Raw genomic sequence first — 26519 nt, 5'->3', positions numbered from 1 at the left:
TGAATTTGAGGCCACATTCTGCTGCAAAGAGTCAGCAGTTCCATGGAATAGTTTTCTAATTATTTCATTCATCTTTGCTTGGAAAAATTTAGCTCAAATCAGGCAGCAAGGTGAATAACATCCTGTCTGGATTGTTTATTGGTCATGTATTGGAAAAAAGAAAAAAAGGCGTTTTCTTAAGGTTCAACTCCGTGGCAAGGGCAAATAATTGGAGTAAGTCTTTTACAGATGTTAGCTTTTGTCTGTTAAACAGATGTAGCTAAATGGAAATGCAATAGAATATTATCTATTTTATTCCATTGATGAAGGAATGGTAAGAGAAGAGTCCAAGCAAACCTGAAGAAATCTTCTTTAATATCTGTGTTGTTTGATCAAGGGCTGATCAAACTATTTGCCAATTATTTTTTTTATGTCAGAAAATAGGAACGCCTTTTACTATGTTGCTACTTATCTTTATGTCATTTAGCTTGCAGCATAAAAGGACCTGCATTTTGTAAGCAGCTCAGTATGCTGGAGATTTAACTGGTAATATCTGGCAGTATTAATTAGTTCAGCAGATGAGACTTGGGATATTGTAAAGTTAACTGTATTACTGTAACACCTGAAGAATCCCACCTGAAGTTAAGATTCTGATTTGATACACATTTGATATGTTAAGAGACTTGTTTGCTGTGTTTACACGCTTATTACAGAGAGTAAGAAAATTGCTGGAAGGATAAAACAGATACAGGCTAGCAAAAATGATTTTACCTGGATTACTTTGTGGCTTTGCAGTTTACTATGAGTGTGACCCTAATGGCTAATGCATCATTGGAGTCTCTATCTTGAACCTTCAACACTATGAAGTATTGTTCTCCAATTTCATTGTTTAGTATCAGTTAACTGAAAAATAACTTCTACCAGGACAAATTCTCCATTGATTAAAACATTTTCACTGACTTCAGTAGCATAAAAGCACAATCACTTGAGAGCAAAATTTTACCTGACTTTGCATTCACATTCATTGTTTTGCTTGTAATGACACTGTTCCTTAAAATGAACAGAATATTTAGTTCGAAGGTGAGAAATGGGTCCAGTTCAAACATAGTCAATTCAAATATACAGTAACAAAAATTGCGAATGCTTCAATTACAGAAAACTAAGTTGCCTTCTTTTCTGTGCTAGCTGAGATCAGACTTCTCAGTTGTGTTGTTCTGCATCAGGTCATAGTGGTAGTAGTATCTGTGGCAGCTTAAAGATTGCAGATTCTTGCTCTCTCCTTGTTGTATGTGAGCAACGGTTGCAAGGTAAATCAAGAACACCAAAGTTCTCACCTGAATAGGCTTTTTCAAGAAACAGTTTTTTAAAAAAACAAACCTCCAAAACACAACTATTTAAAGTACTCCATGTTAATGAGGAGCTTTTCCGCTTTCTTTGCTTGTTTGCCATCTGTTTTTATTCTTATACGTTTGTTTTTTCATGAATGAAGTTGGTAGCAGTAGAAGCTCTTGGAGGTGATAGGAAGATCTTGGCTGCTGACCTAGTGTGTATATTTCCATGATAGAAAAGCACTCTTCTTGATAGCCCTACAGCATGTAGTATCCTACTTTCAGTCTGATGTACCAGGCAATTAGAGTTGTGTTTCCACAACCTCTGAGAAAATAGGATATGTAGTAAAAGAGACTTTAAAAAAAAAGACAAGTAAAAAGTAAAAGTAAAAGAAACCCTTCTCCCAGTGAGTGCCCACACTAGAGGGAGTAATGTTACTTTTCTACAAATACATGGAGAGATGTGAAGTGAATCTTCTAATTTGGACAAAATCTGCAGTTATGTTTGGTATGTTATTAGAAACCAAAATTTATGGTATAGTATACCACTTGGAGATATTGGAGTAGCACCTTGAGTTTGCATTAGTTATATATAGTTTTAACAAGATGCAAATCAAGTAGAAATTACGCATTATTGGTTCTAGGTCTTTTTTTTTTTTTTTTTTTTTTTTTTGTGGTTTATTGCTTGTAGGCCTGAAATCAAAGTAGGTGAATACATGTAATGATTATTGTTATTTTCAAAAGCTCAAAGGAAAGTAACTGAAAATGTTCAGAACGCTATGGAATGGGTGATTCTGGACTTCTGCAATTAGTTTAAACATGTAAGCAGAATGGTTACATGTCATGGTTTGCCTAGCACTGGTTCTAGGTAAAATAAAGAATTTTGTCTGTCTTTTAATTTGTATGGCTGTCTATGATGCAGGCCATTGGAAACAGTTTTATTGAAAAACCAGTACTGTCAAACAAATGTACTGTTATTTTTCTAGGGACTGTAAACTAGGTTGATTTATTAAACTATAAACAGATGCAGAATGGTATTTTTACAGTGAGTAGCACAATCAGACTTAGCCCGTGTAATGGTAAAGCGAGTAGTAGTATGATGGGCACAGCTTGGATGGCCTAATATACTTATAAAAGGTGCTTGGATTGGATTGTTACTCTCTGACAGCAATTTAAGAGAGGAATAGCACTGTATAAAATCAATATAAGTTCTATTAAATATATTAAACTTGTTAAATGTTAGATTATAAAACTGTTACTGGAAGTTGGTCATCCTATTGGGAATATTTGGAGTTCGTTTTGTATGTCTGTTTTTGGTTCAGTGCTGTTCAAAATATCTAGGCTCTGAAAGTGATGTCTTCTATTTATTTGCATGGAAACTACAGCAGATACAAGGACATAATAACACTATTTGATAGAGCAAACTCTCAGCTACAAAATACTGTTTTTCAGTCAGCACCATTAGCTGTGCATTTTTGCCAGCAGTGAACAAGCGCATGCATGCTGTGCTCATCAAAATCTGTACCAGCAGAGGTGACTCACTGTTTCACAGCTGCTCTGACAGTTCCACTGTTAGAAAAATGTTGCCTGTGCAGTCCATATTTCATCAGCCCAAACAGATGGAAGTCAGAAGGCACCAAGTCTGGTCTACGATGTGGGTGTGGTAGGACAGCCCAGTGAAAACTGGCAGTGTGTTCCATGATATTCAGACTGGTATAGGGCCTGCATTACTCTGTTGCAAGAGAAAGGATGTCTTCTCTGGCCTGACTCTGGAAGTTAAGGCTTTCAGCTTAGTCAGTGTTGTGATGCAGCAGTCAGAGCTGATGGTTTGTCCGGGTTCCATGAAGTCTGGAAGCACCATCCCTTTCCTATCCCAAAGGTGGTGCACATCACTTTACCCACTGAGGACTGCATCCTGAACTTTTTCTTTGTTGGGGAATTCACACATGTCCACTCCGTAGGCTGCTGTTTTGATTCTAGCTCCTGGTAGTTACACCGCATCTTGTCACTGGTAATAATGTGATCCAGGAAACTGTCACCTTCAGTTTCATATTGGTTCTGCAGATCCTGACAAACTTCCAAACAGTGTTTGTTCTTTTTCTGTCTGAGCATTTGTTGACCTGGTGCAAACTTTGTGATATTCCAATGTTGCCATCGTTATTTACTGTGTGTTGAAGCCAATATTCACTTCTGTACACAGTCCTGTTTGTAATCTCCAGATTTGAGTGGATGGGTTGATCCAGGTGCGTTTCATTTTGTGGTGTGACAACTGTGCGTGGCCATTTGAAATGTGGCTTGTCTTCCACATCCTTTTTGCCACAGCTTAAACGTACCACCCACTGCCTCACTCACACTCACTGTTTCTCCACGAGCGTTCAGCAAGTGTCTATGAATGTCAGCGGGTGCCTTTTTTTTTTTCTGCATGGAGGAATTCAGTGACATACTTTTGCTGTATCTGTACTTCCAAGTCAGATGCTATTATGTCAGACTGCCCTTCTGCTGCCACCTGTTGCATAGCAACAACATATAATGGAATATTGGTGAGAAGATTCTCTCTCTTCTGCTGTACCATCAACATCCACCTCTAGCATCGTGGACCAACATAATAAAATAGGAGGCATAACTTTTGGAGCACTTATATTTGTCAGTGATCTGGAAATAAGTACAAAATCATTGCTGATAGCTGTCTTTTGTGTACCTTGTGTAGAATTATGTCATAGGATGCGATGATGCTGAAAAAAGTTCTGGTTGCTCTGGCAGAATTTAATGCAAGTTCCTATATACAGTGCTTGAAACTATGGAATGGAATGTAGTGCATGCACCCAGGAGCAAAAGTAAATTGGATGAAACACATTACATTATAATACCTGCAGTTAAGAACAATGTTGAGAAATATTTAAGGTAGTATCAAATGTTTGGAACATCTGTCATATGAAGAGAAGCTAAGTGAGACCTCATATACTGAACAAAAGAAGCAACAAAGAAAGTGCCACATTCTTTGCTGTGATGCCCAGTGGCAGAACAGGAGGCAAAATGCACAAATGGAAATATACAAAGTTCCACTGGAATATCAGAAAACAATTTTTCAATGTAGGAGTGGCTGAACAGTGCCACTGTTATCTGTGAAGACTGTCTAATACCTGTTCGTGGAGATAATCTCCAAACCCTTCTGGACATGTTGCTGGGCAGCTTGATGCATCTGACCCTGCTTGAGCAGGTGGTTGGGCTAGATAATCTTGGAAAGTCTCTTCCATCCTTAATGATTCCATGTAATGGTGTCTTGAGTAGAAAATACATAAAATAATGATTTTGAAACTTGGAAAACTTGCATTTTTGCTTAGAGAATGGTGAGCTGCATTTTTTTTTATATTCTTGATCAATTTCCTCATTTCCAGATGGTAGAATGGAATGTAATGGATGACTCAAAAAAGTACAGGCAATTTTGATACCTGCAAATTCACGTTTTATGAATTCAGGCTATATTAAAAATCTGTCTCTTATTTGAAGAAGATTATTAACTTTTGCGATAAGGATTACTCAAATATTTGTGGTAGGTTTTATGTCACTTGACGTGTAAGTCAGTGGTGGATGTCTTTCTGATAAATTCTGTAACCCAAAGGGAGGGAATTGTTGTAGAAGGTGAAGGCTTTAAGTCTGTCTTATTTGTGTCAGATAGACTGCAATAACCATAGAGCTCCCTTAATGTCAGAAATCTGTGAACAAGAGACTCCAAGATTTTGAGGAGAACTGTGAAGTTAGAGAAGGAAACAGTGGTTTTACTTCTTGGTGAATAGGAAAGTGGATTGTGAATTTGTGCTAAATGCATGGACAGTCCTTCTGTATGTGGTGCATGGTTAAAGTGATCACAAAATCAGATTAAATCTAAACATTAAGTGTTCCAATTAAAACCTTTTTTTAAAAAAAAAGTTCTTTCAAACGTGTGTTTCTAAGTATCAAAGCATGCATGCACTTAAAAAAAAAAAAAAACAAACACAAAAAAACCTATCAACAACACGAAGTGCATAAATAAATAAATACATAAAACATTGAAATCTGCTGCTCACTGGAAAATGTGCATCCATGATTTTGAGGATCTAGAAAATGTGCATATAAATGTGGATTATAAATTAGAAATAAATTGAACTGCACATGTGGTTGTAGGTATATATGGTCTGAACATATGCTGCAAATGAACAATCTTGAAATGAGGACCACTGAATTTAGAGCAAGTCAGGACAGAATTTTCAAAGTAATGATTATTACAGTCTGTGAAGAAACAAGAAGTGGATCCTTTTTGAGGTGATGAGACTTACCTTGATGAGTAAGTCAAAAACATTTCTAAATTAAATCTGTCATTCTGCTCATAAACATGTATTCTCTTTTTTCATAAGGGTCACTAGTCTGAGATTTTTGCATTTATTTATTTACTTTTTAAACTAATTATAATTACTAAAGCATGCACCTTTATTATTTAGATGCTGGATTTTTTACTTTCTTGATGTCCAGTGGTAAGCTGGTCATGCAGAAATAATATCTTGCAAGTTGAGACAGTTTGTTACATTTTTGTTGCAATCATATTCCAACACCATTGCTTACAGATGTTGACACCAATTTATAGGCGACCTTTATATCTCCTCAACAGTTAATGCTGGTATCTGTCTCCTCAACAGTTACTGCTTTTCACTGCCAAATTTTAGAAAGGGTGGCATTCCTGACTATTTCCAGCATCCAGTTTTCTTTTCTTGAGCTCAAGCACAATGATGTCCTTGTTTTAGTCTTAAAACCCTTATTTTAATGCTAATAGATTAAATAGAAAGGGAAGTCCATTGCTCTGACTTCATAGTTGGCTGTTTAAATAATAATCTTACTGCATTTAACTGAATTTGGGCTGTGTTAATGTTTTCAGCTTATGTGAATGAACTCTGCTGGAAGTGTCTGTATTGATACTGAAAGTATGAAATTTACTTTAAATTGTTAAAATGGTAAGCAGACTTATCCAGAAAATTAAATGTATGTTTAGATTTATTTTGTAAGAGGAATGAGAAGAATCTGCAAAAAGAAGCCTGGTATTCATTTGATGGAGGCTATATAAAGTGGACCGAAACGGGGGATATAATGACGCTCAATAAAGCCAAGTGGCCAAGTGCAGGGTGCTGCACTTGGGTCAGGGCAGTCCCAAGTATTTATACAAACAAGGGGAAGATCTCCCTGAGAGCAGCCCTGTGGAGAAGGACTTGGGGGTCCTGGCAGACAAGAAGCTGGACATGAGCCAGCAGTGTGTGCTGGCAGCCTGGAAGGCCAACTACATCCTGGGATGCATTAAAAAAGGAGTAGCCAGCAAAGAGAGGGAGGTGATTGTCCCCCTCTACTCGGTTCCTGTGAGGCCCCATCTGGAGTACTGTGTGCAGGCCTGGAGCCTCTGGCACCAGAAAGACACAGAGCTCTTGCAATGGGTCCAGGGGAGAGCCTCTAAGGTGATCAGAGGGCTGGAGCACCTTTCCTCTGAAGAAAGGTTGAGGGAATTGGGCTTGGTTAGCTTGGTGCAGAAAAGCTCTGGGGAGACCTCATTGTGGTCTTCCAGTACATGAGGGGAGCATATAAACAGGAAGGGGAATGACTGTTTACAAAAGTGAATAGTGATAGGACAAGAGGGAATGATTTTAAACTGAGACAGGGGAAGTTTAGATTAGATATTAGGAGGAGGTTTTTCACACAGAGGGTGGTGACACACTGGAACAGGTTGCCCAGTGAGGTTGTGGATGCCCCATCCATGGAGGCATTCAAGGCCAGGCTGGATGTGGCTCTGGGCAGCCTGGTCTAGCAACCTGATTGGCGACCCTGCACGTAGCAGGGGGGTTGAAACTAGATGATCACTGTGGTCCTTTTTAACCCAGGTCATTCTATGCCTCTATGATAATTTGCTCTGTTTTTGTGGTATTGAGAGTAAAAGTAAAATGCAGTTAGTCTAACATGGGAGTGGCCCACAGACCGATTTTGAATAGTTCAGGTAGTTTAAATTGCTTTTAGTAAGTGCAAGCATAAGAACTACAGGTGTTCAAGGTTCTGGCACCTAACCTGTGTATACTTTTAATCAATGATTGGTATTTGTTGGAGTTCGTATTAGGATAGTTTACAGAATTCATCAACATTTTACAATTTCACAAACCATGTTCATTGTCCCTACTGTTTTTAAATTAACTGCATTTTGCTTTCCGATAAGTTTTAAAGATGAAAGAAGATGTGTTGGGTCATCTTACCATCTGCCTGCCAGAATATGACCTCAAAACAGTTTATTTCTCCAGCCCTAGTTTTAAATGATTTTTGCACCCAACTTCCTATTTTTGTGTTTGGAGAGTTTTGCAAGGAAGGTCTGTGTCAGTGAGTAGGTGTTTTTTCTTGGTTGAGAGTTTCACATGAACTGATGTTAATATTGACCACTCTATCAGTGGGAAAGCCTTATTCATTTCTCATCATAAGAAAAAAAAAATGCCTTGATCTGGCACAATTACTGTATGTTTTAAAACGTTATGCATTCTTGTTATTTATTGTGAGCTTATACTTGATTCTTTTATTAAAAAAAAATAATAATAATTGATGGCTGAAATGACCATTCAGGTAAATACCATACTGAACTACATTTCAATATTTTTTTCTGTATCTAAATAAAATTCTCTTATCTTCTTCTGTAAGCATGTAAATTTCTTACTCTGTTTGGCAGAAAGATTTTGCATATATGATCCTTTGACACTTTAATCATTAGTTTTCTTAATTTCTAGTGAAAGTCAAGATTTCTTTTAAATATTTCATCATTTGAAGTGATAAAAAATAAGATTCAAGTGCCATTTGATTCAGGATTTTGCTTGTTCTCTTGGAGCTTCATTTGAGTCCTGCCGTTTTCAGTAGCTTCTTAAGGGATGTTTTGCGTTGGCAGCTGAAGTTCCAGTTCCAAGATAGGCATCCACAGAAAGAGACATTTGATATTATTTGTCTTATACAAATACATATTTAATCTTTGTCAATTAAGAAGCAGTCATATATAAACTAAATACTTCCTATTTTTGTGTTTGGAGAGTTTTGCAAGGAAGGTCTGTGTTAGTGAGTAGGTGTTCTTTGATGCAAATGCATTAAAAAAAACAACAACACAGAACTTAAAACATCAAGTTGCAAAATATACAGTGAACTAGAATCATAGAATCCTTAGAGTTGGAAGGGATAACAAAAGGTCATCTAGTCTAATTAGCTTGCAATGAACAGGGATGTCCACTGCTGGATCAAGTTATTTAGAGCCCTTGACTGGCCACCCACCACCTCTCTGTGCAACCTGTTCCAGTGCCTTGCCATCTTCACTGTAAAATACTTTTTCCTTATATCCAGACTAAATCTATCCTCTTTAAGTTTGAAATAATTTCCCCTTGTTATGTCACAACAGACCCTGCTGAAGAGTCTGTCCCCTTCTTTCCTGTAACCCCTCTTTAGATACTGAAAGGCTGCTCTCAGGTCACACTGGAGCCTTCTCTAGTCCAGGCTGAACAGCCCCAGCCCTCTCATAGCCTGTCCTCATAGGTGAGGTCTTGGATCCCTTGGATCATTTTTGTGGCCCTTATCTGGATGCATTCCAACAGGATTATGTCTCTCCTGAGTCTAGTCTAGAACTGGTCTGCCGTTCTGATGTCTCTTTGTTGTATTTCATGTTAAAATTTGTCATTCTCCAAATATGAGGAAGAAATATTTTAGGAATATTTGAACCACAGAACCATAACTGCTCAAACAACAGCTCACGTAGCTAATTTCAGGTGGCACTTTGTTCTTGCAGAAAATATTACAACCATCCTGACTTGAGAGAGGTGTTTTTATACCTTGTGTACTGCCAAATAAATGTGGTGGAATATAGATTTGACTAGCCGGGGTGCTAAACTTGTGATCATTTCATCTGTTTTAGGTTATATGTCTCCACACCCGTCTCCACTAGGAGCACCAGAACATGTATCCAGTCCGATGTCTGGAGGAGGTCCAACTCCACCCCAGATGACTCCCAGCCAGCCAGGACCTATTATACCTGGGGACCCGCAAGTTATGAGTCAACCCAACAGAGGTCCTTCCCCTTTCAGCCCTGTACAGCTGCACCAGCTTCGGGCTCAGATTCTAGCATACAAAATGTTAGCTAGGGGTCAGCCTTTGCCAGAAAACCTCCAGCTTGCTGTTCAGGGAAAGCGGACCCTTCCTGGCATTCAACAACAGCAGCCTCCCAGTGCCTTCAACAGACAGTCTGGTAAGTGCAGCTAGGCCTTGTGTTATTGCACAAGTAATTCTTGAAGTTCTACTTGTGGAATGTTACAGAAACATGGTGTTCACGATTATAATTTGGGTCAGCATTCTGAACTTTTTATTATTGAGGAAGTGCATAGAACCTACCTATTATTAATAGAATATTGTACACAGAAATAGAAGTGTCCACCTCAAATATACCTGATGTTTTTTGAGTGTTAATCATAATTTATCAATCACAATTTTACTCTTAGAGTAATTTCCAGTTTCCTGTTATTATGTGGTAAAAACAGATAGAAAATTTGGAGCAGATGAAAGTAAAACAAACCATGTATAATGTGCTGTTGAGTATGTATAAGGAAAGTAAAATTTTCTTTATTAGTCTTTCTCTTCCAATGATAATAAATCTTACAGTGCAGTAAGCAAAGCACACTTTGGTCTTGAGAAAACTTTGTTAACACTCTGTACCTCTTATATTTTTTGAACACTTCCATTATTGAGGGAGTATTAGAAATTTAGTGCTAAGCTGATATTGTTTTTTTTTTTTCTTAGTAATGATTTTAATAGTTTGTTTTGGTATTTATCACTTTGCTAACAAGTAGAGGATACATTTTTTTTAGGATACATGATTTTACTAAGCTTTGTTATATATTTTCTTTCAAAGTAAAATTTTCATAAAACCATATTTAATGCACAGAAATACTACTTGCCTGAAAAGGCTAGCATGCTAGAAAGCAGAATAGTTGTTGGATGCTTGTTCCTTAATATGATTCTTTCCTCTGTCAAATTGTTAGGTATTGGGATGCATGCAATGAGTGGTGCTGCAACTGGACCAGGGCCAGCTGCAGGAATACCTGGGCATACAGCTGCCATTACTTCTAAAACTTGGAATGAAGGTACAGGGGAGTATAAATCTCATATAATTTCATACACAGAGTTAAGGTAAAACAGTGTAGGTTGAGACCAAGAAAAATATAGAGGGAAGAAAAAAGGAAAAGTTAAAAGTAATACAAAATAGCATAAAAAGTAAGACAAAATAGCATAACCTTTTCTATGCCTAGGACTTAAATATCAAGGAGAATCTAACTATATATTCATCTATGAGTGACTTGGCCAGATGAAGTTATTGCAGTTAGGCAGCCTGAACATGAAGCACCTTTTTAAAATCAAAGTGAAATACATAAGCTGCCTGAGGGATACCCATAAAATATACACTTACGTGGTATTCTCAGCATGCTTAATTGCAGGAGGCTTGTCTTTCAACTGTATTCTTTGTTGCTGTAAACTCAAGTTTTCAAACTTCAGACTCATTCATGGCAGATTGAAGCTTTTTATTTTTTTTTAAATTGCTTTGAAAGTACAGTGTGGTCTTTGAGATGTGAAGAACACTGTAACATTTTTACACGACTTAGTGTGATAATAATTTTTGGAATAAAAATATTTGGATTTGGATTTACCAGCTCATTTATGATTTGAAAGGAGGATCGTATTGAAATTCATTAGAAATTACTAAGAATATATTTTGATTTTATTTTTTAAGATAAATTTAAAGGTGAATGTAGTATTACAGACTTGAGAATAATTCGTTTCGTTTCTCGTTCAGCAGAAATCTTACACATTGCTGTTGCTCGTGGACGAATCTGAGGACAGATAGATAGAGGACTGTGATAGTAGATTTTTTTTTAAATGCAGAATGAAGTGTGTGTTTATCTGGTAATTCTGAATGTTTTTCTGAATTCACATTCTTCTGCAGAAATTGTCTTGAATTTCTTCCTGTGTTCCATATTTCATGTTATGAATAAGTATTTTTTTATGATTCAGGCCAAACCCCAGATATGAGTGTCTCCAGTGCACCACAGAAACTTCCAGCACCATCTCTGAGTGGGAGGCCTTCTCCTGCCCCTACTGCTGCCCAGCCTGCTGCTGCTATGCCTGGGCCTTCTGTACCACAGCCACCACCTGGACAGCCTTCCCCCATTGTTCAGCTGCAACAAAAGCAGAATCGCATCAGCCCTATTCAAAAGCCACAAGGATTAGACCCTGTTGAAATTCTTCAAGAAAGGGAATATAGGTAAAAGTGAATAGTATGATTCAAGTATATGTGCAGATTGTTATTTTTCACTTTCTGAACAAGGAGTCCTTGCAATCCAATGTGGTACTGACAATCAAAGAAATAGAGTTTCCAGAGAGGAACCATGTCAAAGAAATGTGGAAACATCAGACTAAAAGAGATAATCTAATTCCATCTCAAGTTAGGAAATAGGAAAATGTGCAGTCAGTATCATTGCAAACCAACTAAGTTTAAAACAGGCTCAGGAACTCTGCTTGGTTACTGTGTTATTGGACGCTTCAAAAGACACAAGTTAGGAAATCTGCATCCTCATAATCTACAGAGAAAAAATTTAGTGTGGGAAGTTTTCAAAATTACAAACAAGTTATAAAGGGAATAATGGAAGTCAAGAGGCGATAAAAGTTAGTGGCTAGAGCAAATTTTATTAGTGTGATCATGAGTTTGGCTGAACTTCAAAGAGTAAGGAGGTCATAAGCAAGATTAAAGAAGAGGTTACCAGGAAACCATGGTCTTAAAAGTTGCCTCCCGAGTGCCTCAATTTGTTGATGATTTATATTCCTATAAATTATAGAGGATAACATTTCTTTCAGAATTAGATAAAGACTTCTCATGCTTTTTGGCTGTCATCAAGACCCTTAAGACAGCAATAGTTAGCCTTGAGAATCTGCAGAGCAAGAAGGATCTTGACCTGCACCTGAAATGTTTCTGATCATTATCCGTTGGTGATAAGAGACCACACAGCATATTTTCTTGGTTTGAACTGATAAAACATCTTCCAATTACTCTAATAATGAGTTTGTAACAGAAAGGTAGTGAAAAGGAATGATGATCTTGCTGAAGACAGGTTTAATGGCTTTCACTTTGTGAAGGTAAAGCACCATGAAGTTGTTTAGTATGTGGCTCTATACTTAGAATATAGGCCTTGATCACAGAAAAGCTTTCAATTTCTACATAAAATAATACTTAAGTAATTTTATGTCATACCATTATACCATTATAGTAATTCTTTTTTTTTTTTTTTTTTTTTTTAACCTTGGGCCATTGCTGTTTCAGTGTTTTATTGCTGTTTGCTAAAATGTTTTCCAGTAAGCTTGTAAAACACAAAATTATGCAGTTCCACAGTTGCTCTAAGAGAATGACTGTAGCTCTAACCTGATCCAAGAATTGTGTAATCAATACAGTGCAACCTTTTCTGCATAAGTTATCTCAAATTTTTTAGCCCTGTTCTGTTGCACTATTTATGCCAAACTATTATGACTTAGTATGCATGAGCAGAAGAAGTAGGAATTGGCAGAAAATAACTGTTATATTCAGTATTTAGAACTGACTATAGATACAGCATATTCATTAGGTTCTAAATACCTGAACCTTCGTGATGGTGGAATTGAGGTGGAGGCTTGGTAAGAATTCTGTAATAGTGCAGTCTCATTTTTACTCTTTACAGTAGTTTTTAGATAGTGACCCAAGCTTTTTTAATATTCAGTTTTCCTAGAAGTTAATTTTGCTTTGCATACCGGAATACTTACAACTTCTGGAATTCTTTTCACTGTTTAAAATTATGTAAGTAACATAAGACAAACTTTTTTTAAAAAGTGGTATAACAGTTTTATGTTTTGGACAGTACTTGGCTTAGCTTTAGTATAGGGAAGTTCAAGGCAGAAACCTGGACTATTCACACTTAACAGTATAAATGCGCATATCCTGATAACCTTTGAAGTTAGTGACAGTTTTATGAAACTGTTGTCTCTTAAGATCTCTCAGTAGTTAACTTTTCTGATAAAGCATTATGCTCTTCAATACCTAGAAAATGAAATGAATTTTTAATGAAAAAACAGACTTACAACATAGATGTTTTAGGGGTCCGTATTTCGAAAGACAGACCCAAAGGTATTCTGATTTGTTGTGGAAGTCTGAGCTTTGAATCTGACCAGGACAGGAATTCTTTAAAATTACTGTATGTACTCTGTGACCTTGGTCGTATGGGAACACAGTTTCACATTAATTTACTGCTAATTCATCATTGTCATGATAAAAGCTAATACCGTGGTATTTGACCATTCTTTTCAGGGCACATATTTTTTACTTGGTTAAACAGCTGACTTCTGGAAGAGAATGTAAACTACTGTGTACACAGTTCCATGGCTTTGCGGATCATTTATATGGTTTATGTATTAAAGTGTGTCTTACTTGCACATAATATAATACTGTAAATGTGAAATACTTTACTTTTTGCTATTACATGGAAGAAATTACATTTAATTGTTTATTTCAGTGACAGAGATTTTGTTTTCCCTTCCTCACTATTGGGAAATAATGTAGTTTGACAATTTATCGAATAGGCACTTAAAAATAAAATATAGAGATCCTGTCCATTAGCCACGTGTTAAATAGACTAATACAGACAGAGAAGTGGTAATGGACCCAGTAACATATTGATGATTCTGAAAAGGCTTTAAATCTGGTGTAACATCAGCATACTACTTCTTCTCCCTGAGGACCCTTGATCTTAATTATAAAAAAAAAAAAGGGTTCTGGCATAAATTAATAAAGAGAAGGAAAATGGGGAGTGAATGTTGTTAAATTCATGTGACTGGGCCAGAAAGCTGTTTGTGGTATATCTTAAAATGGTATTACTTGGTAACTGTTGTTAATCTCTATATTACTAGCAGTGGATGAAAACAAACCTAGATATTTAAAATTCTGATTAATGCAGGAAGTTTGAAGTTGGTATGTGAAGAGCTGTTAAACTTGTGGCCTTTGAAATCTTGCTGAAGTGATAAGTTCATATTGTGCTCTTACAAAGTCTTTGCCCTCTCTTTAAAATAAGTACTGCTTTTCAGTTTTAGTGAGTATATTTTTTAGAATTACTAGCCAGTGTATTATAGAGTTACTCTGTTATGTGGAAATGCTTTTTTCCACATTTTCAGTGCTAATTAAAAGAAAAAAAAGCACTCGCTAGTGTCTTATAGACTGTCACTAGCTTCTTTCTTTTACCTGCAAAGTCCCTCTTTTGTATGTCATCTGTGCAGGAGAGGCTGGAATGCACAAACATAACCTCTGTAGTTGACCTTGGTTAATGAGGAAGACGTGTACATCGCTTAATTGCAAAGGAATCTCTATGTAGATGTGTAAGCCGCTTTCTGCATCAGTGAAGATAGATAGCTGAGTTGCAAAGAGTAATTAAATGTATCAGTTAAGTAAGATGAGATTACACTAGTAAAAATCATGTGGAAAACTTCTTTCCTTGGGTCCCATTGACTTTATAGCCATTAGTATTTTTCAATACAGACAGGAACAGTCTGAGAAAATGCAGTCATTCTCTTTCAAGACTTGAATGTGGCTGTAATTTTGAAATGCCTCAAGTAGTTGGGACATTTGCTTGAGGTGAGGTGGCTACCATGAAATTCTTTTTAAAATCCTCCCGACTTATTCAGGAAAATACTGTTTTTGTTAGTACCCAAGATGGTATGGTTAATACTTCTAAGAGAGTGTGAAATAAAATCGACAAGTAAATGTTCTTTTTTATTTAATACATAACCCATCTAGCTCCCGTTTTTTATTACTCTTCCTTATATGTGGTCTAGATTTTCATTAATATGTACTGTTTTTTTGACCAGGACTTTATTTCAAGAACAGACCAGGTTTTATGTGAGTTAGTGAGTGTGTTAGTGAGTTAGCGCGAGTAGTGACTTAGAATGCTTTTTTTTTTTTTTTTTTTTTCCTATTTTTTCCCTGTGGCTGGATTGTAAAAGGACAGTAATTACACACAAAAGAGAGTAAGTGTAGTTGTGTGTAGTCTGGTGTAAACCTCTTTTTGAAGTAATTTGGAGAAATTTGAACATTAACCTGGAATTAGTAAGCAGCCTTGAGAATGAGAAAGAAAATAGTTAGCAGTGTGAAGTCTTTTCTACAGGGTGGATTGCTTAGAGTGCTAACAGGACATAACAGTTCACTGTAAGCTTGCTTTATATTTTGTTAGATCTCAAGAAGGTTGTATATTTGGATTTTTTAGGATTGATTTACATGATAGAAATACAAACCCCAGCCAGCTTTTGCTTTTGCTTGATTTTATACTTTTGGAGGTACTTTAAACTATTTTATTTCCAGTGGTAACTTAACAGAACAATTCTTAAAGAATTAGTAAGTGAACATTTCACTTCATATTTGTTTGCAAAATGGTTAATCCATTTATTTACCTTAACTTAAACAATGATAGGGAGTGGCCTGATTAATTTTTGTGCTTGTCCTTTTTCTATTGAGCAAGAAGGAACACCCAGTGCCAACAAAAAAGAATGAAAATATTAAACTGAAAATGTGTTCAGTATCCAGTTGTTTTACTACATCCACAGCTAAGAAGAGGATTTTGGAAAGATTGTGTCTTCTTTACCGACTAAATTTCATTAAAGTCATTGAAACCAGAGTTTGGCTCTAACTGTTCTGTAGGTGAACATTTCAGGAGCATTGCAGCTGTTTGAGAAGTTATGATCCATAATTACATCCACATGCAGCTTTTGGTTAACTTAGAAATTTCGGGTCTACTATTTTAGTGCCTGGCAAAATTTGGAGTTCACAAGGATCCTTACTTGTAAGTAAAACTCACAAGAACCGTGTGACTATTGGCTTCCTGACCTTGGTTGTCAACGTGAAAAATATAGTAAAACAAGGTCATTCTGACTTCTGGTCCATTGTTCTCTCTTTTGAATTTGCCAATGAATGCAAAAGAAGTTCATAAGCGAAGAGTACACAAAACTGTACCCGCCAAAGAAAGCTGAAAACAGTTCTATCTGATACAAGTAAAAAGCATTTTCTAAGTTGCTCTGCACACTTACCCTCTTAGTTAAAATTTAAAAAAGGGCCTAGGATTAAATCCAGTGTTTGGTAATTCATAGCAGTTAGGTTTATCAAATGTCATCTCCATTTCTGCAAAAGCCTCGTGGTTCAGCAACAAGTACTAGAAGCCAAATAACTACCTGAGATAAATTGCTTATTTTTACTGTATTGGTTTGTATGTATTATGATACAGATTTCTCTGAGTGTCTTATGCAGTTTTCTGTTTACTTAGGCTTCAAGCACGAATTGCTCACAGAATCCAGGAACTGGAAAACTTGCCAGGTTCTCTGCCCCCTGATCTGCGAACCAAAGCAACAGTGGAGTTGAAGGCACTTCGCTTACTGAACTTCCAGCGCCAGGTAATGCCTCTTTCTTAATGAAAATTGTGTGAGATTATAACCAGACATGTTCATGTAATATAGGGTGAACTGGCAAGAGAACAGTACTAAGTCTGAACATGGGATTTTGTGTGAGAACAAACTTGAATTAGCATGTAGTAGAAATGTTTAACTTAGACTTTGTTTTCTTATTGTAAATGTGCAAGTATCCTTTCTCTCTCCTGCTTTTTCCTACTTTTAAAATGTGACCAAAGAAGTGTACCTTTCATAAAGAGCCAAAGGGTGGCACAAAGAGGAAATGATGAGAAAAAGTTACAAATACATTTCCAATGCAAATCCCAGCAGATTATTATTTTTTGGACATTCTTTGTACTTGTTATGAGTTCCTTCGTTTTGGGAAGAATTGTATGGTGATGGTGGTGTGTGGTTTTTTGTTGTAATCTGTTCTGAGAGTTCTACTGTCGTGCACAAACTTTGATCTTATTGATTTAATTTTCATACCTAAGAAAGAAGTTTGATCTTGAGTGCTTGCATAAGCAAATGAATTTCAGAAAGGGATAAACTGTGATAGGATCTTATGGACCTCTTGTTTTTTTCAACTAGTTTTCAGAAGTAGGCGTGTAATTTGATAGTTTGTTCCAATTTGTAATTGGAAAAAATACTTCCTGGCAGAAGTCTTTGACAGTAGTTGTAGTCTGATGTATGAGTCTTTATTGCTCCTGTCCTGACACTCCTTTGTAATGACGTTTTGTCAGAGGACAAATTAAAAGCAGCAGGCTCTCTTTGCTGCAGTGCTGGGACTGTGGCTGTACTGTTCCAAGCCTTCGATATTTCCCTCTGTCTTCTGTCCACCTTGCAGCTGACCAAGAAAGGAGTCATCAACACTCTGAAAAGCATTTTATATGTATTTTACATTTGTGTTTTATGAGCCTTGACTAGCTCTTATCTTGAAACAGAACAATGATTTGTGGTATCTTGTTAAGAAGAAATGATGTATGATGAACTCTTTTGTCATCCTTTGGGGGGTTATGAGGTTTTATGGAGACAAACATATCTATTGCAGCTGACTAGATGCTGGATGTCTTTAGAACTATAATATAGAGGAAAGGGGAGGCTGGGACATCTCCTGTTCTTTTTCCATGTATTAAATCTATTTTGTTTTTTTTTTTATGTGTTTCTTTTTTTCTCACTGGTAGTTGAGACAAGAGGTGGTAGCCTGCATGCGTCGTGATACAACACTGGAGACGGCACTGAACTCCAAGGCCTATAAACGAAGCAAGCGGCAGACTTTGAGGGAGGCCCGTATGACTGAAAAGCTTGAGAAACAGCAGAAGATAGAGCAGGAGAGGAAGCGTAGACAGAAGCATCAGGTATTTTAACTTATTAGCTGTTTCCCTGATCGCAGAAATTCACCTTTATTCTGTTGGTCTTACCTTTATTCTGTTGGTCTTACCTGTTACTTACTTTATTCACCCTTGGAGTTTAAAAAAAAAAGACACCTCAAAATCATGTAGTAAACAATTGGAAAATGGTTAGACATCCTATGTTCCTGATTTCAAATTCTGTATTTTGTCCAGATCCTACATTTACTTGTTTCTCTTTCTAGGAATACCTGAATAGCATATTGCAACATGCTAAAGACTTCAAGGAATACCATCGGTCAGTGGCTGGCAAAATTCAGAAACTTTCTAAAGCTGTGGCTACTTGGCATGCCAACACTGAACGTGAGCAGAAGAAAGAAACTGAGAGAATTGAGAAAGAAAGAATGAGGAGACTAATGGTAAGAATTGGAAGGAAGGGTATGATTATTTTAGCAAAAATCACTTGTTTTTAATATGTATCCTTTTCATATCTCATAGACAGTCTCAGACACCCATATCTTTCCTTTGCAGACTAAAACCTCTGTGACTTAATAAGTATAAATCTGAAACTGATATACTTTGATTATGTGTTTTTAATTATGGTAATGGTGTGTGACACTGTTCACTTCAGCTTTTAGCAGATTTTTTTTTTTTTTTGTCTTCTGTCTACCAGCTTGAAAACTTAGCACAGCCACTGCATCGCTTAATCTTATTAACCTAATGAATTAGCATTTTTACGGAATTGCATGGTTATTGGTCCTCTATATAAATATTGAGGTTGATTTCTAGTTTTATAGTTTTGAAGATTCCATATGATTAATTTGTTTGTGGTATTGCCCACCAACTTTTATACAAAACTGATTTCACATGCAAAAATACATAACCCATAGTAATAAATAGTGCATGTAACTTGAGAATGAGTGACAGTAAGCTCTACCCATTAGTGCTCCAGGACCATAACCCTTTGTGTTCTTTCATGATTTTTTCTTCTCCTACCTACGTATACTATCAGTATCCTTTTTAAGACACATGGAATGATTTTGTGTGCAGTTGTGAATTGCCAGAATGCTGTGGAACTGTTGAGTGGGCTGTCAACATTTCTGGGGTTAAAATAATTCTCGAATGTAAAGTGTAGACATATTAATGTGCATGTGTGCAAGCATATTAGCAACTAGGACTGGAAAGATTTCTTCAAGACATTTGTTAGCTCTTTTCTAACACTATTAGCATTTCACCAGCAGAACCGAATAGGAATTGACATGTTTTTGAAATGATGCTGGCAAAAAAAGCAGTAGGTATCTAAAGTGGGTGCAGATGGAAACATAATTTCTTGTATTTCTTGTCCGAAATCTATTTCCTCCATGAGTTAAGGACTGTATAGTTTGCTTTGAAAAATCACAAAACAATATGTAGAAAGTATTAAATACAAAAATATTAAAAACTTAAAAATAAAAACATGCAAAATGCAAAGAAGGGACTCTCTTAAGAGATGAAGAATTGTTTGGACTGTAGGGTATTTCTGAAGTTTATATAATAACCTGCAGTGTAGAGCATTTTTGTAATTAGAGACAGTGGTCAAAAGTCTGTGTACTCAAGCTATTAAAATATTAATTTGTAAAGGAAAAAAAGAACTAATTGAAAAATAGCATTGTGATGCTTTAGAAATACCTCAGTGCATCACTGAGGTACGGTAAATAAAAAAGATCTCCACTACGAGAGAAATGAAGTAGATTTGCATGTCTGCAAATGACACAGGATACCAATGCTTCCAAACACCAGTTCTTTGTCATAAAGCTACTTTGCTAAAGACTGTGGTTGAGCATTTAACATGGTTATAGGACTTCATAGGTACTTTCAGTTTAGGGATTTGCCCTCGCAAGTATTTGCCCAACTGCTCAGTTAAGTTCTCCAGAAGCAAACTGTGTTCTGTTAATTGGGTTGCTTTGCCTGTTCAGTTTTAGTCCCATTGTAGTATGTTGCAGTACTCTAAAAAGAACTAAATGCAAGTTCAGCCTCTGATTCCCACACTCTTTCTCTAGGCATGAGGTAAATGCAATTCATGTCTTTCAAAAGTCATCATTGTAGGAGACTTGCCAAATTGCTTCAGGACAGTTGCTAGTGGGGTTTCATGGGGCTACATTTGAGGACGTGCTATCTTCAATGCTTTTTTTTTTTTTTTTTCCTCCAATCCTGATCTGGATTCATGACTAGAAAGCATACTAAGTGCATTTGCAGATGATACTCAATTAGGAGAACCTGTTGACTCCTCCAAGGGTAGTGAGGCCTTGCAGAGAGAGCTTGACAAATGGGAGGGCTGGGCAGTCATCAACTGCATAAAGTAAAGCAAGTGCTGGATTCTGCATCTGGAACAGGACAACTCTGAATGTATGTTCAGAATGGGTGATGAGAGTCTGGAGAACAAATCACAGAAAGAAATCCAGGGATTCTGGTTGACAGCAAGTTGAATGTGAGTCAGCAGTGTGTATTTTTTTTTTTTTAATTTTAATTTCTTTTCACTTTTACAACTTGTAGATTTACCAATAATTACTATGTGGGAATTGGATATGTTTAGAGTCATGTAATTCCTAGACCCCAGAGTGACTCAGGCTAGCCAGGAACTTAGGAGGATTCTAGTCCAGCCTCCTTCCCAAAATAGAGTTAGCATCAAAGTCAAACTGGGTTGCTCAAGTCTTTTTTGAGTCATGTCTTGTAAATTTCTAATACCTAGAAATGGCACAAATTCTCTGGGCCTCTGTTGCACTGCTTTTCTGGGGAAAAAAGTGCCTTCTAAAATCCAGTATGAGGCACCACTGTTTCAAATTCAATCAATATCTTCCATGCTGAGGTTGGGAGATTTCAAGCATTGTCTGCATGTGGTCTGAAAAGGAAAAGTAGGTGGGTATTATCACGTGCTGTGATTTTTGGCAAGATTCCTGCTAATATAGTCCAAAATTCTGTCGCACCACATTGTCTTGAAGTGAAGTCAAGGTTTGTATAAATGGACATGTATATCCTTTACTGTGCAGCTGCTTGCTTGCCTGTGTCATCTTGACCCTTTGTTTTGTTTGCCTGTTCAGATCCTTCTGAAAGGCAGCGCAGCCCTTGAAGTTATTGACTATTGTGCCTAGTTTTATGTCACGTGCAAACTTGACTAGGGTCCCTTTCATCTTTTAGTCTGGGTCATTGGTAGAAATTTGAAACAAGTGCCTCAGATAGACAGCTGTCCTCCAGGTATGGTGTGACTCTCTGGGCCTACTCTCTGGTGGACTCTCTGTCCACCTACACAAATCATGTATAAACAAACCATGTATATTACATGATTTTTAAGATAGACATAAAGATATATGTGTGTTTCATGTTCCTAGGCTGAAGATGAAGAGGGCTACCGTAAGCTGATTGACCAAAAGAAAGATAGACGCCTGGCCTACCTATTGCAGCAGACAGATGAGTATGTTGCTAACTTGACTAATCTGGTATGGGAACATAAACAGGCACAAGCAGCCAAAGAGAAGAAGAAGAGGAGGAGAAGAAAGAAGGCAAGTAATTACACTTCACCTTTTTCTGCAGTGTTGTCTTCAAATCCAATTTTAGTAGTGATAAACTTTCTATAGACAAAACTGGAACAGACATGTAAATTAAAATTGGCATACATTCTGAGAAGAGAAAAAAGTCTGGTTTATGTAGTTGTTACATACAAGATAACTTGCTTAGATGTTTACTTCCTAAACTTGGTTCAGTCCATCTTGTAGGTGTACTGAAAATAACTAGAAAGAACTTAGGTAAGTTTATAAGCTGATGTTCTTCCAGTAGCACATTTGTTGTGTGTTCTTACAATTTAATTGAAGCTTTTAAAAATAATCTTTGTATGACTGGTTGTGGAAACTGAACAATGTTGTTTCTGAAAAAATAATTTTGTGTGTGAAAGGATAATTCAACAATGATTTGTCATTTTGGACCTCTGAGTATCTTTAATTTCTTGCAGGACTGTTCAGAGGATTTTTATAATCCATTTCCATGCCTGACTTGCTACTAATTACTGATACAAGTATAAACATTGTATCTGCAGTGTTCACATGCAGCATGCTTAGCTTGATGATAAATAGCAGTGACTGAAAAATGATAGTTCTGGAGATTAATTACTTCAGACATACTCTGTATTTTCTCCTGTCACCCTTCAGAATGTCTGTACTTTTTTTTGAGCGTAAATTTTTAACATATACACAGTCCCCTACCTCTGTAATCAAGATACAACTTAAATGGAGTTCTTGACCTGTACAGTGAGAACAGACTTGATTTAGTATATTCACAGTAAAAATTCACCGTAGAGACAGAATCACAGACTCATTTCAGTTGAAAGGCACCTTTCAAGGTCATCTAGTCCAAATTCCTTGCAATGAACATGGATATCTGCAGCTAGATCAGGTTGCTTAGAGGTCCTGTCTGGCCTGACTTTGAGTGTCTCCAGAGATGGGGCATCCACCACCTGTCTGGGCAACTGGTGCCAGTCCCTCACCATCCTTATTATAAAAAACCTTTTCCTTATATCCAATCTAAATCTCCCCTCTTTTAGTTTGAAACACTTTCCTCTTGTCCTGTCACAGCAGATTCTGCTAAAGAGTCTGTCCTTTTCTTTTTTACAGCTCCCCTTTAGATATTGAAAGGCAGATCTCAGGTCACCTTCGAGCCTTCTCTTCTCTAGGCTGGCCAACCCCAGCTCTCTCAGCCTGTCCTCATAGAAGAGGAATTTTATCTCTTTTCTCATTTTTGGTGCTCTAATAGGTTCACATCTCTCCTGTACTGAGGAGACAGTGTAGTGTGTACATTTACTACTAGAACAAAATGTTTGAATTCCTTTGATGATGTGTTGAGCTGTTTGTCTCCGTGATGCTCAGTTTAGCTATGTATGAGGAATGAAGTATCTTACAGCAGTGTCAATAAAGACATGATTTTCTTTCACTGAAGTAAAATGGTAGTGTATTACAGTCCTTATTAGAGTCCAGGCCTTTCCTCACCTGAAACCTAATGGAAGATTAGCAGTAAAATATCTGAGCTCTTAATCATTGTTTTTAATTATCCTCTTTCCATCAAACTTTTGTTCATCTGTTAGGAATACAGGAGAGTGCACGCAGATATTACTCTTTTACTGACTTACAATTCTTTGTTTGCGTGCTGCAGCATGCATTGAAGTTGGTGTCTGCTGTGCCTTTTTCCTAGTCTTCCTATTGTTTTTCTTAGTTTTTTCATATGTGCCCGTAAGTGCTTCATAAGTGCCGTAACTGCTTCACTACATAAAGTGAGAATTAATCTATGAGCACTCATGGTTATTCGTTTCATACTCACAAAGAAATGAATGAAAAGAGTTCTTAGAATTTTCTCCTACAAATCACAGTGCGGTAATAGGACATGAAAAGATACTTGTTGCCTTTGCCAGAATTAAATTTATACAGTCCAAGTGAACCTCCTATTCTTAAGAAAACAAATTTCAAATGAGTCTATATTTTCTCTGGAATACGATTTGGGAAATCTCTCTCCCTTGTCTATTTTCTACATTCCTATAATTGCATCTTCCATCACCTTGTACAGTTGTTGTCCCACATCCTCACACTGTCATAGATGAAAAAAATGCAACAGATGAAATTGTCATCTGTTAGGCCAGCTGAACTTGCATAGCAACTTCTTGCCTTTATCTCTAGGAGCTTTTCCTGTCAACTTACTGGGAAAATCTAGCTTCTTACTTCTGTAAAATTGATGTTTCATTGTACATTAAAGAAACCCTTGCAGTGCTTAAAGCACAGCAGCAAAAAATCTGTATTTATCTCTTTGTAATATATGCTTCTGCTTTTCAAATACTTGTTTGTAAATATTTATGGGATCTGGTCTTTGCACAGTGAACAACACTAATGCTTACTGCTTATTTTTCTTTCAGTGGTGTGCTTGAGTTGTAAGCATTGACTATGACTAATTTGTAACAATCTTTACATGTTAGAGACAGTCTCAAATGCAAAATAATGGATGTCTGTCTACCTCCTCGTTCATCCAAGGAAAAATAATATTCTCAGTAAATGAAGTCTTTGCAGTTGAGGCCAGATACGTGCTGTTGTAACTTACTCTACCATTTGGTATGAACTGGTTTAGATCTAGCACAGTTCCTTTCTCTGTCAACAGGTGATCATGCTGCTCTGAAATGCTAAAGCAAGAAGTCTTTGAGCTCGTATTGATGTTGATCTTAACTGGGCAACAGCTACTTTTGTACTGAGCAGGACAAGAGATAATTGTGTTGTCCAGGAAAATGTATATAAGCCTCTCCTTTTGATTATTTTTGTCTGTTAAAAAATGTTATATATCCTTGAGGTCCTTTCCAACTCATGCCGTACTGTGATTCTGTGATTATACTTCAGAAATATTTTAAAGGCTTTAGACAAGAAGTAGGCTTAGCTGGAATTAGTCTTTTTTTTTTTTTTGTAATACAAGTGAAAGAGTAATTAACAAAGTTAAGTAGGTATGTGTGTTGAAGTATGAAGGTTATATAAAATGAGAATCAAGTTTTTCAAAATGCAAAATTGGACCATTTCTACTACTGCACATTCTCCTGAAGTTTGTGCCTTGGAGATGTATTCTAAGAGCAAAGAGTTCAGTTTTGATTGGAAGCAGATGTTGAGGATCATCTCAGTATTCAGGAGTGTGGCTTGTCTATACTTCTTTTAAAAAAAACAAAGCAAAACAAAAATACCCCAACCAGAATTGTGTAAGTTTATAGCATGTGTTAACAATATTTAAAAGTTGTTTAAAATCCAATTTGAAAGCTCTGTTCTTGTTTTCAGACTGATCTATTTGCACCCAAGTAAAACTGTGCTGTATTATATCAAAGCCTGCACTGTTATGAGACAGAGGCTGCATCTGTCCTTAACTGTTTTCAAAATTATTTAGGGAAGTGCCACTTCAGAAGCCATCTGTCTTCCATTTTTCTCATGCCATCTCAACATTTTTAAATAGGGTAAATGAGGACAGACTTTGGTGAAGAAACACCTTATTTCTCAGAGTATTATCTTGAAAGATAAACATCCAACTTACTCCAGCTATTACTCTCAAACTTCTTTTTGTTTGTAAATTGAGCAGCTGTGGTCTGAACTTAAGATATAACACAAAGTATTCCCAAAAGGCTCTGGTAGTTAGTTGTCAGACCAAAAATTAATTTTATACATACCCAAATTAAAAGTACATGCACAAATACAGTATCTGTGATGCTTGGTGACACCTCTGAAACTGAGTTTAAATCAGTTTAGAAGAAACCAACAGTGAATCACATAGAAACTGTTTGCTGTTGACACTCTCTATAAGCACTGAGCTCTGATCATGGTGAGAAATTCTGAAGGTTAGCCATTTTTCAGATTCATTGCAAGGACTAGAGGTGTTGTATGTACCATGTGGTAAGTGGGTTGTGTGTGCAAATCTGTCTGTATCCATCTTCTCTAAACTACATGCATTCCAGACTATGCAGACATGGATTGAGGCCTATTTGTAGTGCAGAATAATATAAACATAATATCAATTATTCAGTATGTAATATCAAGTATTCAGTATGTTCTTGTGATCTGACCATGATGCTCTTTACTTCTTTATTTTTTGTAGAAGGCTGAAGAAAATGCAGAAGGCATGGCATCTGGTCTTGGTCCTGATGGAGAGGTATTGTTTTACAATTTTACAACTTTTCCAATGATTATCTTGTGATATGTACCATTAAGATAGCTTCAGCAAAAATCATGCCCTCAAGTGCTCTAAGACCTGTTGTTTCTGAGCAGGAAAAAATACTATCCAGATTAACATTTATGTTGAAGTTCTCTCTAATAAAAAAAAATTGAGAAAGATTGAAACAAAAATGTGTTGAATGTATCACTGAATATATTGATTAATTCCTCTCAGTTTTTTTATGTGCTTAAAAGGAAACAATTTTCTTGCAACTTATGAGTAGACAATTTACTTTTTAAAATGTGGTTTTAATCACCTACGTTCTAGCTTCTCAGTAAATTAAAAATTACATTATTGCCACTGTCAATTACCTTTGCTAGAATCATAGAATGGCTTGAGATGGAAAAGATCTTAAAAGTCATCTAGTTGCACCTTCCTCCCCACCTGGAGGCTTCCAGACATAGGATGGATGATAGTGGAATGATGACTTAATGTATCAGAATGTTCTTGCTTACTCAAGCAGATAAAAATGATTAATTTTTTCTGAGTCTTTCTTTGATTAATATTTTTTGATAATAACAACATAATGAAGCAGAACATATTCTGTTTCATTAACAACTATCCTCTTAATGCTGTTTTTCTGTTCCATTTTCACATAAAT

General features: G+C 36.5%; 1 protein-coding gene across 4 annotated transcripts in view; it reads left to right on the top strand.

Moving 5' to 3' along the window:
- The window catches only part of SMARCA2 (SWI/SNF related BAF chromatin remodeling complex subunit ATPase 2), a 106566-nt gene that overhangs the window by 16233 nt on the left and 63814 nt on the right, over window positions 1-26519 (top strand). For all 4 annotated transcript variants that reach the window (XM_031610455.2, XM_031610457.2, XM_031610456.2 and 1 more), the window contains 8 exons: window positions 9247-9576; window positions 10367-10468; window positions 11394-11643; window positions 16706-16832; window positions 18008-18181; window positions 18418-18591; window positions 21538-21708; window positions 25802-25855. In XM_031610455.2, coding sequence (XP_031466315.2) covers window positions 9247-9576; window positions 10367-10468; window positions 11394-11643; window positions 16706-16832; window positions 18008-18181; window positions 18418-18591; window positions 21538-21708; window positions 25802-25855 — 1382 coding nt within the window. The remainder of the gene's footprint in view (window positions 1-9246; window positions 9577-10366; window positions 10469-11393; window positions 11644-16705; window positions 16833-18007; window positions 18182-18417; window positions 18592-21537; window positions 21709-25801; window positions 25856-26519) is intronic.

This window comes from Phasianus colchicus, chromosome Z (genome assembly GCF_987193195.1).
Source record: "Phasianus colchicus chromosome Z, bPhaCol1.hap1.1, whole genome shotgun sequence".
NCBI lineage: Eukaryota > Metazoa > Chordata > Aves > Galliformes > Phasianidae > Phasianus > Phasianus colchicus.
Note: the sequence above shows the minus strand (reverse complement) of the source record. Positions and strands in the feature narration are given on the sequence as shown.